Here is a 19,018-nt window from a genome sequence, read left to right as displayed (position 1 = left end):
ATGCGACTTCTGTGCTTAATTCAGCTCGAACCGCTTAACGTAGAAACTTCGTTCAAACTTTGCCGTGTAGCTCTTGTAAAGGACATTTATGCTATGTATGTCATTTTTCTGAACTTTATACTTTTTAAGATATTAAAGAAAAACTAATAAAAATTCTCATTGACTTACATTGGGCCATTATGACATCATAATAGGGTAATTAAACTGGCTTGCACCTGTGCTTCACTGACACCTGCGCCAAGGTTCAAAGGCTCCTCTTCTCTCTGTCCCTCTCCATTCAACTGTATAACTAGGGATATTAAGAGACACCTTCCATACTCTAATTTGTTTTCTCTTTCCTTTCTTCTTTCCTTCTTCCACTCTTCTTTCCTTCTTTCACTCTTCTTTCCTTTCTTCTTTCCTTCTTCTACTCTTCTTTCCTTTCTTCACTCTTCTTTCTTTTCTTCTTCCACTATTCTTTCCTTCTTTCACTCTTCTTTATTTTCTTCTTTCCTTCTTCTACTCTTCTTTCCTTTCTTCACTCTTCTTTCTTTTCTTCTTCAACTCTTCTTTCCTTCTTCCACTCTTCTTTCCTTTCTTTCACTCTTCTTTCTTTTCTTCTTTCCTTCTTCCACTCTTCCTTCCTTCTTCCACTCTTCTTTCCTTTCACTCTTCTTCCTTTCTTCTTTCCTTCTTTCACTCTTCTTTCTTTTCTTCTTCCTTTCTTAACTTTCATGCACTGATATTTCCTTCAGGAAATGCATTTTCTAGTTTTTATTTAATATCTTAAAAAGCATAAAGTTTAGAAAAATGAAAAATACATAGCATAAGTGTCCTTTACAAGACCTACGCGATAAAGTTTGAACGAAGTTTCTACGTTAAGCGGTTCGAGCTGAATTAAACGCAGAACTCTGTAAGAAGAACTAGAAAATGCATTTCCTGAAGGAAATACCAGTGCATGAAATGCAAAAGTTAAGAAAGGAAGAAGAAAAGAAAGAAGAGTGAAAGAACTCTTCTTTGGAAAGAAGAAAGTAAAGAAGAGTGGAAGAAGGAAAGAAGAGTGGAAGAAGGAAAGAAGAAAAGAAAGAAGAGTGAAAGAAGGAAAGAAGAAAGGAATGAAGAGTGAAAGAACAAAAGAAAAGTGGAAGAAGGAAAGAAGAGTGAAATAACAAAAGAAGAGTGGAAGAAGGAAAGAAGAAAAGAAAGAAGAGTGAAAGAAGGAAAAATTAGTGGAAGAAGGAATAAAGAGTGGAAGAAGGAAAGAAGACAGGAAAGAAGAGTGGAATAAGGAAAGAAGACAGGAAAGAAGAGTGGAAAAAGGAAAGAAGACAGGAAAGAAGAAAGGAAAGAAGAGTGGAAGAAGGAAAGAAGAAAGGAAAGAAGAGTGGAAGAAAGAAAGAAGAAAGGAAAGAAGAGTGAACAAGAGTGGCTCTGGATAAAGACAGTAAAGAGAGAGTGAAGAGGGAAAATATTGAAAGAAGGAGAGAAAATGGAGTGAAGAAGAGAGATGGAGTGTGAGAGAAAGCAGATGTGAGAGGGATAGAGAGAAAGATGGAGAGAAAAACTAGAAAATGCATTTCCTGAATGAAATACCAGTGCATGAAATGCAAAAGAAGAAGTGAAAGAAGAAAGGAAAGAAGAGTGGAAGAAGGAAAGAAGAAAAGAAAGAAGAGTGAAAGAAAGGAAAGAAGAAAGGAAGAAGAGTGAACAAGAGTGGCTCTGGATAAAGAGAGAGTGAAGAGGGAAAATATTGAAAGAAGGAGAGAAAATGGAGTGAAGCAGAGAGATGGAGTGTGAGAGAAAGTAGACTGAGAGAGATAACTAGGAATATTAAGAGACACCGTCCATACTCTACTTTTTTTTCTCTCTATCTTTCTCTCTATCCCTCTTCACTCTCTTCTTTCCTTCTTCCACTCTACTTCCCTTCTTCCACTCTTCTTTCCTTCTTCCACTCTTCTTTCCTTTCTTCACTCTTCTTTCCTTTCTTCTTTCCTTCTTCCACTCTTCTTTCCTTTTTTCACTCTTCTTTCCTTTCTTCTTTCCTTCTTTCACTCATCTTTCTTTTCTTCTTTCCTTCTTCCACTCTTCTTTCCTTCTTCCACTCTTCTTTCCTTTCTTCACTCTTCTTTCCTTTCTTCTTTCCTTCTTCCACTCTTCTTTCCTAGCTTCACTCTTCTTTCCTTCTTTCACTCTTCTTTCTTTTCTTCTTTCCTTCTTCCACTCTTCTTTCCTTTCTTCTTTCCTTCTTTCTTTTCTCCTTCCTTTCTTAACTTTTGCATTTCATGCACTGGTATTTCCTTCAGGAAATGCATTTTCTAGTTACAGTGCATGAAATGCCCTGTATTGTTATTCCTAGGCTTCTTATACTTCTTCTTCTTCTTCTTACCGACTTCTGCGATTAATTCAGCTCGAACTGCTTAACGTAGAAACTTCGTTCAAACTTTGTCGCGTAGCTCTTGTAAACGACACTTATGCTATGTATTTTTCACTTTTCCAAAACTTTATACTTTTTAAGATATATAAAAAAAAAACTAATACAATTTCTCCCATTGACTTACACTGGGCCATTATGACATAATAGGGTCTTTAAACTGGCTTGCACCTGTGCTTCACTGACACCTGCGCCAAGGTTCCAAGGCTCCTCTTCTAATAATAATAATAAATAATAAATGTATTTTATTTGTAATGCACTCTTCATTCAAAAGAATCTCAGAGTGCCTTCTCTCTGTCCCTCTCCATTTAACTGTATAACTAGGAATATTAAGAGACGCCTTCCATACATTTTTTTTCTCTCCATCTTTCTCTCTATCCCTCTACCTCTACTTTCTCTCACACTCCATCTCTCTGCTTCACTCCATTTTCTCTCCTTTCAATATTTTCCCACTTCACTCTCTTTACTGTCTTTATCCAGAGCCACTCTTGTTCACTCTTCTTTCCTTTCTTCCACTCTTCTTTCCTTCTTCCACTCTTCTTTCCTTCTTCCACTCTTCTTTCCTTTCTTCTTCCACTCTTTTTTCCTTTCTTCACTCTTCTTTCCTTCTTCCACTCTTCTTTCCTTCTTTCACTCGTCTTTCTTTTCTTCTTTCCTTGTCCACTCTTCTTTTTACTCGTCTTTTCTTTCTTCTTTCCTTCTTTCACTGTTCTTAATTTTCTTCTTCCTTTCTTAACTTTTGCATTTAATGCACTGGTATTTCCTTCAGGAAATGCATTTTCTAGTTGTGATTGTGATTGTAGGGACTTATTAGTATTACTGACACAACTTCATGTGCAGCAAACGGTCTCACAGACCTTATACGAATGAGAGGGCAAAAGGGGTCACAAACATATGATGATTTATACCCTATATTTTGCTTGACAAAACAGGCAAGTAACTTGAAATGATACTCACTGCCTGATCTGCACATAAGCAGTGAAAGCCACACCAGAAAGTTACTTACATTTCAGTAAAAGGTTGGTTGAATGGTTGGAACAAAATCACTGTGAACAGGGGTTAAAGGGAAACGATCGAAATCGGTCCAGTATTGAGTTAGAGCGCTAAAACCGGCAACCGCAAAAAGGCAATACAGTGGAATGTTACGAATGCACATCAGAGTAAACTGCTTGTGTTCACCACTGACAGGCTCACAAACATCAGTATAAGGGTCTGACAACATGGAAACGATCCCGGCGGAATGGGGTGCTACGTCAAAGACCAGAAAAAGAGAAAGCTAAAACATCCAAATATGTCCAAAAGATTCAGTTAGGCACAGGTGTCTACTCCAAACAAGTTGTAGAAGCATTTCAAGGACCATTGATAGCAGTAGGATGCATCACAGCTCAACTGCAAGTGCCATAACTAAGGGTCTGAATACTTATAACATTATTAACTAATAACAGTCTTTTATGTTTAATAAATGAACAAAACACTTCAATAATCTGTTTTTGCTTTGTCATTTTGTGTAGATTGATTAAATGTAATTAATCCATTTTAAGATGAGTGATTCATCATAATGCAGAAAACAATGCGAATGCACTGTCCTTCCTGGAGTGTTCACTCATTTTTACCACATCGAGGTCAGTGACAGAAAGGGGTTGTGAATGGGTATTATTATAGAAGTGGTATCTACACAACTTGGTTAAAATGTCATGTAAAAGTAAAGTATGGCGCAAGTGTGACATAATATTCAACCAACACGCTAATGTTCGTGACTGCAGACAGACAAAGGTTTGTGTTATAGCCTGTTCCCGTAAACCTCAATTGTATCCCTACCTCCCAACAACCCCTTCCCTTCCCCTAAACTGAGTTTGTTCCCAATGTCAACTTCACAACAACTGATCTGTTTTTGGTATTCTCAAGGGTATCCACCACTTATTCTTGCATCAAGCCATCAAACCAAAGAGTTTTTATCTAAAATATTGTGAGCTAACTAGTTTACAGCCTGGCAAAGACCAGCAGCACATGAGGAAAGTAGCTAGCTTATCAACAGATATATTTTGGAAGATGGATTTGATGATGTGTTGTAAAAGCTGTTCTTAAATGTTTACAGGGTTGTGTGTCCATGACCACAAAACCACATAGCGAGTAGCCTGTGGAGATTATGGTAAATGTGATGCCTTCCACATGACGATGTACCATCAAAATAAGTGGGGATATTATGAAAACTAGCTACCTACAAAAAAACAGTTGGAAAACTGGAATGAAGGATCCCAATCATGGTGTTTTTTTTAAAGGTTACAGCCCAAGCAGACAGGTGACTGAGGTAGTTATCCCCCAAAACCATCTTGTCCTATGTATTACTGAAACAAACTAAGACCATTGGGTAAGAACTACTTGGTCTTTCTCTACTTGGGGTAAGTGTATCTGCACTGGTTGAGATAAAAAATAAATACCCGATTATGGGGGGGAAATACGGGGTCAGGCATCTCTCTGGAGGCCATTACAATCTTAAATAATCACATCAGAAACCAGTTCATTTAAATCATTATTTTAAACCAATCACAGGAACACATACAAGGTGCTGAGAGAAGACACACTGTGCAGTAACGTCCATGAGCCCATCCAAATGGCTACAAAACACACACAGGTACAGTACATACTTGCAGGCAATCAGTCGTTCACTCTCTCTCTCTCTCTCTCACACACACAAACGTACACATACATACTGTCGTATGTGGGGCAATCACTGATAGAAGTTGAACCATTTCTACTTTGCATGGAAATGGGTACAAATAAAATCAAGTTAATTTGGGTCAAACACATTATGCCTTCTTACAGTGGCTAGTTCCTTAGTAGTGGACGCTTTCTAACACAATCATTTGAAAAGATTCCAATGTTTCAAGAAAGCAAATACATTACAACACACGGTAGATTTGATTCTGAATTTGATATGCAAAAGTAATACAAATATTTACAAATGTGAGATTTCATTAAATATTGTAAAAAAAAGAAACCAACAAGAGAAATGGATCGATACATCTTCATGAATCATGCTTACATCTTTAAAAGAAAATTGTCTGTTATGAAGACAACAGAAAGCAAGCAACAAGCTTTGCAAACACTTTTGTACACTTAGCTTAAACAACAGGATGGATCACGTGATGTGACCTAAATGTGTACTTCCACAGGCAGACTTGGAAGTCTATTGCATTCATGGATTCACCTCCACAATTCTATATCTTGTTATACAGTACACATTATCTTACTTTAATGTACTTCATGATTATTAGTCGACAAGCTATGACATATTCACCACGTCTCAGTTTGGTCACAGTCGTTCATAATAAACACATAGAAATCACATGAAAATGGTTATTTTTTCAATACAAGAGCTTGACGAAGCTGAGGCTGCAGCAGAAATGTGATGGGTATAAACTCAACACACAGTATGGGCTCTGATCACTTACATTTGGAGTATATTGTCTCTTCAATCTCCAAGGACTTCCTCATGTACATTCCAACCTCCCATGCAAATCTTGTTTCAAACAGCCCTGTGTTCAGAGTCCTGCATGCTTATCGTTGTACTGCCCATACATGGTCAGTTATGTTGATGATCAAGACATCTCATAAACGCATACATACCTGCATGCATTAGCTGCCAAATCTGCCTCTGAAAGAATGTACAACTACAGAAAGGGAACTACAAGAGCCAATTTGAGGACATTCTTTTATAAAAAAAAAAAAAAAAAAAAAAAAAAAACCCACACATAAATAAGACACGACTGGGATATAAATAAAAAACGGTCATTGTTGGGGCAGGTGCTGATGTAGACTGTTCAGAATAAAAGGTGCTTTCTATCTGGCTGCTGGTCTAAAACAGCTCACTGAGCCCATCAGGATTGGCATCTGTGTTTCAGTGACTGACGCGAGTAAAGCAGCTCTGGCTGGTACGAGCTGTAGCCAGAGATAGAGATCTTGCTCACCTCAGGGAAACGGACGCTTTCAATTTCTCAGGACATTGACTACACTGTTCATTCCTAACTTGACAACTGTAACATTACCTACATATTTTTCTTTCCAAAATACTGACAGCTTTTTGAGATGTCTTGCATGTCAGTCTTAAAAACAAAACAAAGACATGAAAACGCTCACAGAAGGTACAGCACCACCTATAAAAAAAAAAACACACACCTGCAGGGGTTGAGACAGCTGAGAGAGACATTTTGGAAAATGAAAATCCTTCATCTGGCCAAGGAGCCTTGGGACTTGGATCTCATTTATCCCATCTATGAGCTAGTCTTTAAACACTGAGCAGAGCTGCTTCCCTTGGTTTTGATCAAAAAGCGCTGGAAGGGGGAGATGAGGAAAGGGGGGGATGAGCATCCACAGGGGATTGTGCTGAAGAAAAATACCATGTCACTACCACAGCACAATACTGACAGCCATTTCATAAACCAAGACAGAGGGAGGGGGGGAGAGAGAGGCAGGAATCAGTGCAGTTAAATAAGACATGGGAGAAAATGACTGCTTACATTCACAAGAACAAAGTTGTGTTGGATCAGAATACACAGACCAAAGTGAAGCACCGGCTTTAAACAGAACACACATCTCTATCTCTATCCTTCTCTCTCTTAACCACACACACCTATTCACTTAACACTGAGACTAAAAGTCCCTGTTTAAGGTGAAAAACAGACACAGAAACACACACAGACACACAGACGAGGAGCAGCAGTCACATTTCTTGTTCCTTCACTCCTTCCTCATTCCTTTACAAAACTGTACAGGCTCACCATGACTTAGCAAATACATGTACCAAAATGACCCTACTTTGGTTTTCTCTGAGAAAAAAACAGACACCATTATTTTCATCTTTATAAAAAAAAAAAATCAATTCCAACCTTTTTTTTATACAAATACATTAACCTACATTGTGAAAAACTACAATTTTTTTATAGTTTTCATTATAGAGACTACACTATTAAAATACTCTATAAAGTCAAGAAAAATACTTCATTGTTTGCTGTTAAGTATGATTATACATCATCAGCTGGCAAGGAGGGTATATGAATCTTTGCACGTGTGAAGTAGGCCATCCTCTCCCTAGAGACAGAAAAGAGAAAAGGAAAGGGAGATAGAGAGAGATGAAGAAAGAGAGAACAAGCAAGAGATGTGGGAAGAAAGACATGTGAAGGGTCAAGTTCAGTACACACAGTTATCTGGCAAGTAATGAATCATACATTAGAACACAGTCATTGGTATACATCCTCTAGAATAATGATTCTCATTGTGACCCGAGACGTTAGCCCAGCAGAGGAGGGCTGGTGGCACAGACAGTTCCTACAGAGACTTGTTGACCTAATCTTTCATCTCGTGATGAAGTGGATCCCAGCACGAGCAGGACTGCCCTGCCTCAGAGCAACTCGGCTCGGAGACGCCTCGTGAATACCGGGGCGAGGACAGGAGAGCCTTGGACTGCAGTGGCACTCTTCAACCACTGGGTGGAGCTTTAGTACTGCTAATAGCCTGAAAGGGCAGCTGGCCCATCCAAAGCCCGAAGCTTACAGGTGGGGCTCCACCACAAAGCAGATCACCAGTGGGGTGGCGGAGAGTGTCGGGCAAAGACCGACAGACAACATCTGGTGAGTGTAGCAGCCGTTAGGGCTGGTGTGTGCTGGACAAAGGAATATCTAACATTGCCAGTGTACCCGACCTGAGCTGAGCTGAACTGATGTGATCATTTTGAGTGATCATGTTGGTACATGCACGAGGGTAGAGGGCGCACCTGAATGACTGAACCTGGAGGGGGACCTTTTGGCTCTGTTCACGCAGGCGGCACACGTCTTTCGAGGCCCTCCTCATCAGCTTGTCCGCCTTCTGCTCCTGCCTCTGCTCCTCCTTCGACTGCTCGGCCTAAGAGAGTAGATGTAGAGAGAGGGAGGGCGGGAAGGAAGAGGGAATATTAGGATAGAGTAATCAAACACAACAGGCCTGAGGAAAAAAGTGATTGAGTTCACAACAAATGTTCAAAGTCCTGCCCAAGTTTCCACAGCAGATCGCCTTTCAAGGCAAACTGAAGGTCAGTGCAAAGTTGCACAAAAAACACAGGCAGAAGGCATCAAAACCAACACATAATCAAGACACAAGGGAAAACTCACAAAAAATCAGACAGAGGGACACGAGCCAAAATTCAGGAGCCCTCGAGACATGCTGAGATTTAAAACCACAGCCTCCTCCAAAAATCAATACAACAATCTTACAAGACAAACAAGACATACAAACAGACAAGATGCAGTAAAGCAGCTCTGGCTGGCCTTGGTGTTAACGAGTGCCTCCCAAGCACGAGTACCTGAGACAGACGCAGAGTCTGAGCATGCGGCTGCTGCCTACTTCAATCCCTCTCTGCGCGTCTTACATAGGGCTAAGAGATCAGCTTTGTTTACAGAGTCTGGTCCCGCTGATGAAAATAACTGGAATAGTTTGGAGAGGCCTTTGAGGAGACTGAGAATGCAGTGACAACAGGATCGCAGAGAGCGGGATTAAATTCTGAGAAGCCTGATCAGCCGAGGAAAATGTACACATGAAGGAGAAGCGAGAGCCACATTATGGAACAACGTGCAACTTCACAGGCCAGGCAAAAAGATCACCATAAGTCTCACACACATACATAGACACACACACACACACACACACACACACACACACACACACACACACACACAGGCAGATGAGTGTGGCTGGCAGCCTACCTGTCTCTCGGCCTGCCTCAGCAGGCTGTGGAAGCGCTCATCCTGCAGCACGGCGGCAGGGAGCGGGGGTGGTTGCTGGGGGCTGGCCTTGGCCCCGCTTGCGTCCGCTCCGTCCCTCATTGCCTCCAGGCGCGCGCGCAGCTCCCGCAGCGTCTGCAGCTCGCCGTTCAGTCGGCTCTGCCGCGTGCGTGACGCCTGCAGGTCCAGCTCCAGGTCCAGGGAGGTGCGGGCCACCTGCTTTGAGCCCGCGCCGTGCACCGCCGGCTGGCACAGCGTCTGACCCACAGGAGGGAGAGGGCAGAGGTCAGTAGGGTCAAAGGTTAAAACTGATTACCTTCAATCATTTAGTAGTAGAAATACCACCTCACATACCCGTTTGACTCGTAGACTGCGGCGCTCGGAGGCGTTGCGAATGAAGGGCGACCTTTTGGATAGCGTGGAGCTGTCACTATCGCTCCGGTTCAACTGCAAAGAAATAAGGACAGTCTGAAAAACATGAGACGTGTCTGGAAAACCCCAACATTAAAGTCAGGGATTGTTCAGTGCGAGCCATGTGGGTGTGGCCCTGCTGGGAGTGAGATGGCAAGGGTGATGCTGGTGGCAGAGTGAACAGCATCAGTGGAAAGCTTGGCTGGGGTTGGCGTGGCGACAGGCTTGTTGAGTGTCGAGCTGATCTTAAGTCCCTGAAGTCTCACTACGGATGCATATGTCTGACTGGGGGGGGAGAAGGAGGAGCGCTGAGGGGACAGCGCCCATCCCACCACTGCTGACAACTTGAGGCCTGCCTGCTTGCATGATGCAATACTGACTACGGACAACACTATCCAACATCCACCAGTCTTGTCCAGGCTCACTGATTCTGCTCCACACGTGTATTAAGGCCAATTTATAGTGCAGGTGACAAAAAATGGCATAAGAAAATACATTTGTGTCGCAGACCTTGTCGTGTACATGTCAAATCTTTAAAGGCCGCAGACGTACAAAGTTTGTCGCTTACTCTGATTGGATGAGAAGACATTCTATGGACATTTTGCATTGTTGATATGGATACAGTCATCTGCCTAGTTAATGTGTTTAGCATCCTCTGTAGCTAGCAGTGCCAGCTGTGAAGTTCATATTTGATCAAATGTTGACTTACATAATGTATGATGCAGGTACGTCCACGTACACAGGACGCTGGTGTGTCTTACCCTGCAGATGTACTGGCTACGCTCTCCCGGGGAGAAGGTCTGCGAGCGCAGGATCAGGCTGTTCCTGACGAAACCCCTCTGCTGACGCGGACCCAGGCACGGCCTGTCTTTGGGCCTCACAGACAGCCCGTCCCGCAATGCCGCTTCCGTGTTGGTTTCCTTGTCCACCTGCGGGGGGGTGCAAGGATAGGGTAAACTGACCTTTGACCTTTCGATAATGGAGTTGACACTCCACCACGCTTAAAGAGTTTTGGAAGTGGAGTAGTTTGGTTAAAGCGGTTTTTATTTTGAGCTTTGGCTGCCTCCAATCTGAACTAAATTGGAGTCTTGAGACCTCCACAGAGTGTTGACCTTGATGTTTTGGGGAAGAATAGCCGGTCATTGTTACTGAATGGCCACCGAGGTACAAAACAGAGACCTCGATTTCCAAGCACACACTCCCACCCCTCCCTCACTATAGTAATGGAACTTCTCCAGTTGGCTATGTGTTGCCGCAGCCTTGAGGACACAAAGGAAGCCAGTCCTGCACTCTTTAACTGGTAATGGCTTTCTTTTGAAGCTGGTCCACAAGGAATAATCCTGAGGCAAGCACAGGGCGTTTTCGCAAATAGTACTGGCCTATGTGAACCCCTCAAAGAACAACAACAACAAAAACGCTGGGGAGTGATTTGAAAGGTGTACATACACTGACATGCGTGTGCACACACACAGATAGACACACACACACACAGATACACACACTCACACACACTCACTTCAACAGCCCAGCAGAAATGGACTGCTATAGATGAAAGGATTCTTTTTTCTTTTTCTTTTTTAAGAGAGGGGAAAAGGACAGTAGTTCAGATCAAAAGCCACAGCAGCCTCAGTTTAAAAGCAGCACTCAAAGGCATTTCTGTCCACCCACCACACACACACACACACACACACACACACACACACACACACACACACACACACACACACACACACACACACACACACACACAGAGAGCACTTACCAGTGCTGGCCCTTCGGCCGCTACAGGAAGTCTTTCTTCCCCTCCTCCTCTGCTGCCCTCTTCTACTTCCTCGGTTCTCTCTGCTCCACTCCCCACCTCTTCCTCCTCCACCTTCACTTCACCTAAACACGCTCCAACAGATTCCTCACACTCGTCCATTTCTGCACAGCCCTTCACTTCCTTGTCATCTCCTTCTTCCTCGTCCTCTTCCTCATCTCTGTCTTCTTGTCCTAGGACTAGCTCTGAGCTAGGCTCGTCCAGCATGGCCAACCTGCCAAGAAACAGACACAGGGACGGGTTAATGCAGCACCGGTGCAGCGAGTATGTCTCTGTGTGTGTGTGTGTGTGTGTGTGTGTGTGTGTGTGTGTGTGTGTGTGTGTGTGTGTTCAGAATCGCACCATTCTTCTCCCAGGCTCTCCTCGCGAGCCAGCTCTTGCTCCACAGCCTCCAACTCAGTCGAGGTCCTCTGCAGCAAGGCCGACACGGCATCCTAAACACAAGCACATTAAAATACGGCTACACATCTCTGATACCGAAACAGCATTAGCACTAATGATGATCGGGGTACTGACCAGGTCCAGTGGTGGAGGGGTGCGCTCCTTGCTGGTTCTCCTGCAGGGTAGAAGGCTGTACCACACACTGCTCATGTCCCCGCTCAGGCACACGTCACCCAAAGAAACCTGCACTCCGGCCTACAGAAGCAGACAGACACAGACAAATCCATCAGCTGTGAATTTCAACAGTGATGTACGCTCAAACCATCCACTGGAAAAAGGTGCTAAAAAGCCCCGTGGTGGTTTCTGAGTCCTTGTGCCGTTAGCTAAAATTAAGCTAAAACTAGAGGTCAGCAGCAATAGTGGCAGTCCGGTGCTGCACTGGCCTACTGAAAGTGCATCCCGCATCCATAAGCCTTACTGGTCCATACTTTACTCCCACATACACAGGACTTTAATCTAGTGTGTGTGTGAACATACCAGGCACTCCTTGTGGTGTGTGTGTGTGTGTGTGTGTGTGTATAAACATACCAGGCACTCCTCGTGGTGTGTGTGTCCCACGGTGCAGGCGTCTATGCGCAGCGTCTTGAGGCGGAGGAGCGCCAGCGGGGCCTCAGCGTGGAACACCTCGCTCAGCACCAGCGGCTCGGCCAGCGCGTGCACCCGCGTGCGGAACAGACAGCTGGCGTCGCTGGAGGAGGGCAGCAGCGCCACGCGCAGGTACCTGGGGGAGGCACAGCAGGTCAGGGGACAGAGACGGAGTGCTGTGGGCTGATGGACTGCAGCGCAGAGGAGAAGAAGGCCATTTCCTGAACCTTGTGGTTCCACTCAAGAGAGTAAAAGGGGTACGAGTCAAGATGGTACATAGCACGGGAGGTACGGGAACTCTTCTGCTGCCACCATCTTATTAGCAGCTTATCACATTTGCATGTTTGTAAATATCTAAACCAGTTTATGACATGACACATCTCTGGTGTAATGCATACTACATTCAGTGAGGGTAGAATAGCAATGCAGGCCAAATGATGGATTCCTCAATGTTTCCACAGCCAAAGAAATACTACGACATGCAATAATGTCCTTGGGTTGAAGTACATTAATCTCATTAATCTCTCCACATGATCGACCAACACGTCCCAGCGAAGCTGACTCATTTCAGGAGCAGTGCTAGTGCGAGACACCTGACACCCCTGGTCAAGCCTGGACATGCTGGAGGCGCTGAGCCTCACAAACCCCCCCCCAATCTGGTTCACGCCACACCTGCCTCCCCTGGGCTAAACCAGCGCCACACTCATCACCTCCACCTTCCCAGAGGTAGCTGAGAAACCACTATCCCCCACCCCAAACATGCACACCTAGCCTCCAGTCCTCTCCTCCATCTCTCACCTGATCTGTACATCTATGGAGCTTAAGAAACCAGCCAACAACAAAGCCTGTTTCTTATCCACAGAAAGCAGAGACAGAGAGACAGACAGAGAGAGAGAGAGAGAGAGAGAGAGAGAGAGAGAGAGAGAGAGAGAGAGAGAGAGAGAGAGACAGAGGGAGTCATAGAGCAAGAAGAATAGAGTGACACAAAGACAGTCAGAAGCATTAGAGAGAAGGGGATGTGTTTGAGATAGACACACAAAGACAGAGAGAGAGCGAGCGGAGTACGGGAGAGCGGGCGGTTTGGCAGGATGGTGAAAGATAGGAGAGAAAAGGAGGAAACACTTAAAACGCCTCCCACTAAGTTTTATCGTCATGTTCTCAGGACAGATTTCAGACTGCTCCGGATTCAAAGAGGTGGTCCCGCTGTTCGATTTGACACGAATGGTCGTTTCAAGCTCCGCAACATAAGAGAAAGGGATTAGGCCTGGTTTTAATTTCTGCCGGCATGAAAGAAACATGAAAAAGCCGCTGACGGGCGCAGAGAGACGAGAGAGAGGGGAGTGAGAGAGAAGTCCAGATAAATAATTAACACAGTCAGCCCACAAGACCCCCTGCTGCACCGGCAGCACCTGAGCCAGTACATGTGTGTGTGAGTGTGCGTGTGTCTGTCAGTATGTATGGAAGGATGTGCGTTTGACATCCTGTACAAACCCTTTCCTGACTTTCAAGAGAGGAGTCAGAGCTGGAGAGTACTACAAGCGTGCATGTGTGTGTGCAGACTGCAAGGGAATAACACAGTGTGTGTGTGTGTGTTATATGTGTGTCACTGTGTGTGTGTGAGTATATTCACTGTGTGTGAGGCAGAGGTGTGATTCCCCGGTCTCTCACTCTCTCTCACACCCCTCCCACCCTGGCCTGCCATCTCCTGCTGCCAGCCCAGTCCTCTCTTTCCCCCTCTTTGTCCTTCTTTCTCACTCCCACTGCTGCTCCCAGCACAGGTCACACATCTGCTTGTCACAGTAACAGCCTCTCTAACACAAGCGCAACATGAAAAGACAACTCACACACTCACACACACACACAAACACACACACAAACACCTCCCCAGAGGTTCTGACTGAGCAATCTCACGCAGAGATGAAAGAGCAGCGCAGATTACAGCCCATGAGTTCTGTGCTGGAGAATGAACTCCTCACTGGTGCCGATATACTCTGAAGGTGACAGAAGATGCTAGGTGATCTCATGCCAAATGCATTCTACTTCATGACAACCTCTTGGTTACTGAAGATGAGGAAAAAAATGAAATGTAACAAAGCTACACAGTGAAAATAGGATCAAATTACATGAAGCCTTGCCAACACTGCCAGTGCATACTCACTATACACACACACACACACAAACTACACGCACACACTACGCAGGCAGGCCCACACACACACACACACATCAGTTATACCCATAGAGAGAGAAGGGAGAGAAGCACCAATCAGTTGTACTCACACTTTCGAGGCAGCTGGCAGCAGCAGGGCGGTGGAGTTCTGCAGCTGCATGAGCACCATGATGAAGCTGGAGGTGGCTGCGTCGTACCTGCACACAGGTGAAGAGGGGACAGGAGGGGTCACGAGAGGTGACACCAGACCGTTACACTGTTGGCCTGCAGTGACTGTTGGTCTGCAGTAATCAGGGTTAACTGATGTGGAAATCAGCTCAATTTCACAGCAATTTGCTCAGTTCAGAGAATGTTTAACACTATCTATGAATAACTGAACACTGATCCACACATTTCCAGAGATTATTTGAATGTCATGAATTCTGAATTGTATTTCCTCCATGCCCAGACCCAGACCTAAATGTCCTTGCGTACAGACAGCAACCTAAATCTTGACACCTCTTAAAGCAGGTCTGACCGAGACCAAATCAAAGAGCCGACAAACTATGTTTAAAATGGAGTAAAATAAAATCATACTAAGTGTTCTTCAAGGCGTACTTTTAAATCAATCAATACTTCATAAAGTTGTACCTTCATACTTAATATTTAATGCTGACAAATAATAGTGTCTATATCGTTGCCTCCCCGTGCCTATGCTCATTGGAATGAAAGCCATGGGGGCTTATGTATGAACAGGGGCTTTATGTTCAAACGTGGCGTACACGCAAAAACGTTGTGTACGCCATCTTTCACACTCATGGTCAGATGTATCAAGAGTGAAATGAACGTGAGAACATGCGCGTTCCTTCACGCCAACTTCATGTCTGGTGTACGTGACACTTATAGGCTATGCAGCGCAACTACAAACATTATTAGTTTCCCAGTTGGTAGGCTTTAAAAATGATTAGCACAGTATTGACAAATGGGCCTTATTGGAAATAACGACATGTGTATGCCGTTAGGTGTAGCCTTAGAGGATATTGCCAATGGCTGAATTAAAAGGGAATGTGTATTTAGAGACTGTGCTAACTTCTTGTTCATGATGATGACTGGCTTGTCAACCGTTTCCGGATTCCAAGAGCTATCCTCTTTGGAGTCTGTGCTTATTGGCTGGTAGCTTTCGCCATTTTGCATTTTGGGATGTACAAAAAAAGGTGCGTGGAATCTTGTGTGTTTCATACATCTGAATGTTTTTGTGCATATGCTATGTTTAAGTATAAATTCTATGCAAGGTTTTGTACATGAGGCCCCTGGAGAGCTTGTGTCTTATCTAGGCTGTGTGAGTGTGTGTGAGCATGTGTGCGTTGGGTAGAAGAGGGATACTGATGGTCAAGTGATCAACATATGTGAACTGCAACACACACACACACACATAATGTCCAAGAACTCCAAGTACAAGTGGGGTTAAAATGGCAACAAACTACATTACTCACAGCCCAAACCGCCCTTTTAATAGAGTTCTGTGTTCATTTTCAGGAATCTTAAGATGCACTTTACTTAAGGTTGTGGAAAGCAGAGTGTTCTTTATAAACGTGAAACACAAGCATAAATGGTATGAGGACCCTTTGGAGCGCATTGTGGTCAAGTGAGGGCCAGACACTGGGTGTGTTTCTGTGTGTCTGAGTTGGTATGTATGTTTACTTACTTCATCCCCATCTGAACTTGGGCTGTCTCAGGTAGAATTGGCTCGTCCTCAATATATACAGGGTCTTCGGCTTCATTTGACCTGGACACACACACACACACACACACACACACACACACACACACACACACACACACACACACACTTGAGTATGACTTCAGGGTGGAGCTATTATTTTTTCATTTCCTGTCCATGTTGAAGGGGCTGGGTGAAGGGTCTCTGATCAGATTAATTACACACGGCGAGGCCCTTCTGAAGTGAAGCACCATGGGAGCCTGCCCCTGCCAAGTGGTCTAATTAGACCACACCAGACAGAGAGCAAGGAGGAAGAAAGGAGTGAGTCTGAACAGAGAACAGAGTGTGAGAGGAAGATCAGAGAGAGAAAGGCAGTAAATACACAGAGACAAATGAAAAAGTCAGACAAAGAGAAATGCTGGGAGCAGGGGGCATCATAGCTGCCAGCAGAACAACACTGGCGACCTAAACACAGAGCACTAAAATGTTCTACAGGTACGTACAGAAAGACAAACAGTGTCTCAGAGGTTGACGGAGAAAATGGTAAGGTGACAAGACGACAATGATTATGCTGAATGAGTGGTCATAATCAGTTATTTCAACTGCTGGGATGTGTGCGTGTGAACACTATTACCAGCTGTTTTTGTCTGGGCCTTCAGCTAAAGGAAGAAGGACTGCACGCACTAAGAAGCCGCACTGTCTACATGAAAACCACAGCAGCACAGCCTGACCGGCCTAACACCTTTGTGTGTGTGTGTGTGTTTGTTTGCACACACAATGGTAAAAGAAACGCTGTAGGTGAAGCTGCACGGGACAGGTTTTTATTTTTATTTTTAAGAGTTCAATCAGCTGGGCTCAGTGCCACTGCTTCCAGATTGAATGGTGCCAACCTCTGCAGGTGATTGTGCAAAGCTCAAAGCCGACCTCCTCAAGCTGAAAGGCTCCAAAATGAAGGGAGGAAAAAACATGTAGGAGGCAGTGTTTCCATTTGCCAGTATTAACCGGCTTTCACACAAAAAAAGATACATTTAAGTGTGCAGTACCTTTTCAATTAATTTTCTTTGCTATAACCTTAATGATATGACTACTGGGATGAAACACATCAATGCTGGCGTTAATATTGTCAAAATCTCAATTTCTATAAAAGCTTTTTATGGTTTGAAAATGGCTCAACATGTCATCTACTGCTTAAAATCATCCTGAACCTGGCAAGGCCCATGCTGTCATACAGAGTCGACCGTTTGGAATTTCTCTACATCATGAAATGAGCAGCCCACCTCCCCTGAGTGCAGGTGTCATCCACCCCCCGACCCCCTCAACCCCACTCCGTCCCCTCTCAGCCCCTTGCCCACTTTTTAGCATTTTTCTAAATTACGAGTTTGACTGTCAGAGCTGGGGGGGGGGGGGGAGAGAGTTTTATCCTTTAAGGACCTTTATGTTGTAACCAAAGCTAGAAACTCAATAGCGGAACTATATCTTATTGTATATTTTATTGATAAATCAAGTCACAAAATCTGACCGCTTCCTACTCCCATTAGACAGTGTGGATTTGATCCAATCACGTTTCATTCTTTGGGAAGCTTCAGTCTGAGCTCTGCCCCCCAAAACCTCCATCACGTCCTCAGTGGCAATGAATAGAAAATCTAATTTTCTATTTCTATGAGGAGGGCGTAATCTATCGTAAACAGTGACTCTCTGTGTTTGTTTGAGAGTGACGGTAAATGCCAGCAACCTGAAAATGGGTTTTATCATTGAGTGAAAATAAATAAATTCTTCCTGGACTGAGGCTGGCAAAGAATTTCCTAGTGGAAACTCTGGTTGACAAAGGAGAGCAGGAGAGAGAGTAGAGGGGATGGGGAGCGGTGGGTTTACCGTTTGACAGACGCCTCGTACACGCCGCTGTCACCAGCCACAGACTCGTCTGACACGGCAGCAGACACACACGACGGCTTGTCCTCCAGAGAGTCCGCAGAATGCCGTGCAAATTCCACATCTTCAGAGAGAGAGACAGAGAGAGAGACAGTTGTACATGACTCACCCTTCATACCATTATCCTAAGTCAACCATTTGTAGTCAGGCAAAAACATATATATATGTGAATAATGTTATAAAATATTACCACATAAGTAATGAGGGAATACTTCACACCGCTCATTTTGAAGTATTTTCAAGAGTGGCCCACTATTAATTCTACACCAAAAAATGTGTGTACAGGCACGCGGCACAACTCATCTGTCTCACACACACAGCAAAGTAAAACCTTCCTTTATGCAGTTATTCTGTGTAGTACCCACTGGCTGACAATAGATGGCAGTGTTACACCAGCAGACACATGCAGGTATGAGGACTTAAAAAATAGGGGAAATAACTTCCCGCTGTCACAGGTAAAAGAGGGCTATTTTTCAGCTGTCCATTGTGCCTTGGATGTGTTTTAAAAAGCGCCTTTGCTTATCGATTGAATCAAAGCTGTTAAAAAAGAAAAAGAGACGACCAGACCAGAATGCACTGTGCAGATCATCATGTAAGGGACGGACTTAAAGACAAAAAACACCCCCCTCTTTATTTGACCTTTCCACTAAATATTTTATCTATTTTTTGCTTTGGGACTTTAACTTTGGGAGTGTAATGATGGCAAGGCTTTTCGAACATTTCATATAACCTTGTATATCCAGATTGTGTGAGCCACTGGACGTTTGTCACCACAAACGTGTTTAATACAACTTCAAATATT

At 44.1% G+C, this 19,018-nt stretch overlaps 1 protein-coding gene across 1 annotated transcript in view; it reads right to left on the bottom strand.

Annotated features, from left to right (window-relative positions):
- Positions 1–4,927: 4,927 nt before the first annotated feature.
- LOC105908541 (protein WWC2) overlaps positions 4,928–19,018 on the bottom strand; it is a 43,146-nt gene continuing 29,055 nt past the window's right edge. The window contains exons 12-23 of the mRNA XM_012837071.3: positions 18,160–18,280; positions 16,273–16,353; positions 14,699–14,785; positions 12,362–12,554; positions 11,909–12,028; positions 11,735–11,826; positions 11,336–11,606; positions 10,335–10,502; positions 9,517–9,609; positions 9,145–9,420; positions 8,181–8,308; positions 4,928–7,498 (exon numbers count right to left, since the gene is read on the bottom strand). Of these exons, the coding sequence (XP_012692525.1) occupies positions 7,432–7,498; positions 8,181–8,308; positions 9,145–9,420; positions 9,517–9,609; positions 10,335–10,502; positions 11,336–11,606; positions 11,735–11,826; positions 11,909–12,028; positions 12,362–12,554; positions 14,699–14,785; positions 16,273–16,353; positions 18,160–18,280 (1,697 nt within the window). The 3' untranslated portion in view covers positions 4,928–7,431. The remainder of the gene's footprint in view (positions 7,499–8,180; positions 8,309–9,144; positions 9,421–9,516; positions 9,610–10,334; positions 10,503–11,335; positions 11,607–11,734; positions 11,827–11,908; positions 12,029–12,361; positions 12,555–14,698; positions 14,786–16,272; positions 16,354–18,159; positions 18,281–19,018) is intronic.

This window comes from Clupea harengus, chromosome 22 (genome assembly GCF_900700415.2).
Source record: "Clupea harengus chromosome 22, Ch_v2.0.2, whole genome shotgun sequence".
NCBI lineage: Eukaryota > Metazoa > Chordata > Actinopteri > Clupeiformes > Clupeidae > Clupea > Clupea harengus.
The sequence above is the reverse complement of the archived record's forward strand: the minus strand, read 5'-3'. Positions and strand labels throughout refer to the sequence as shown.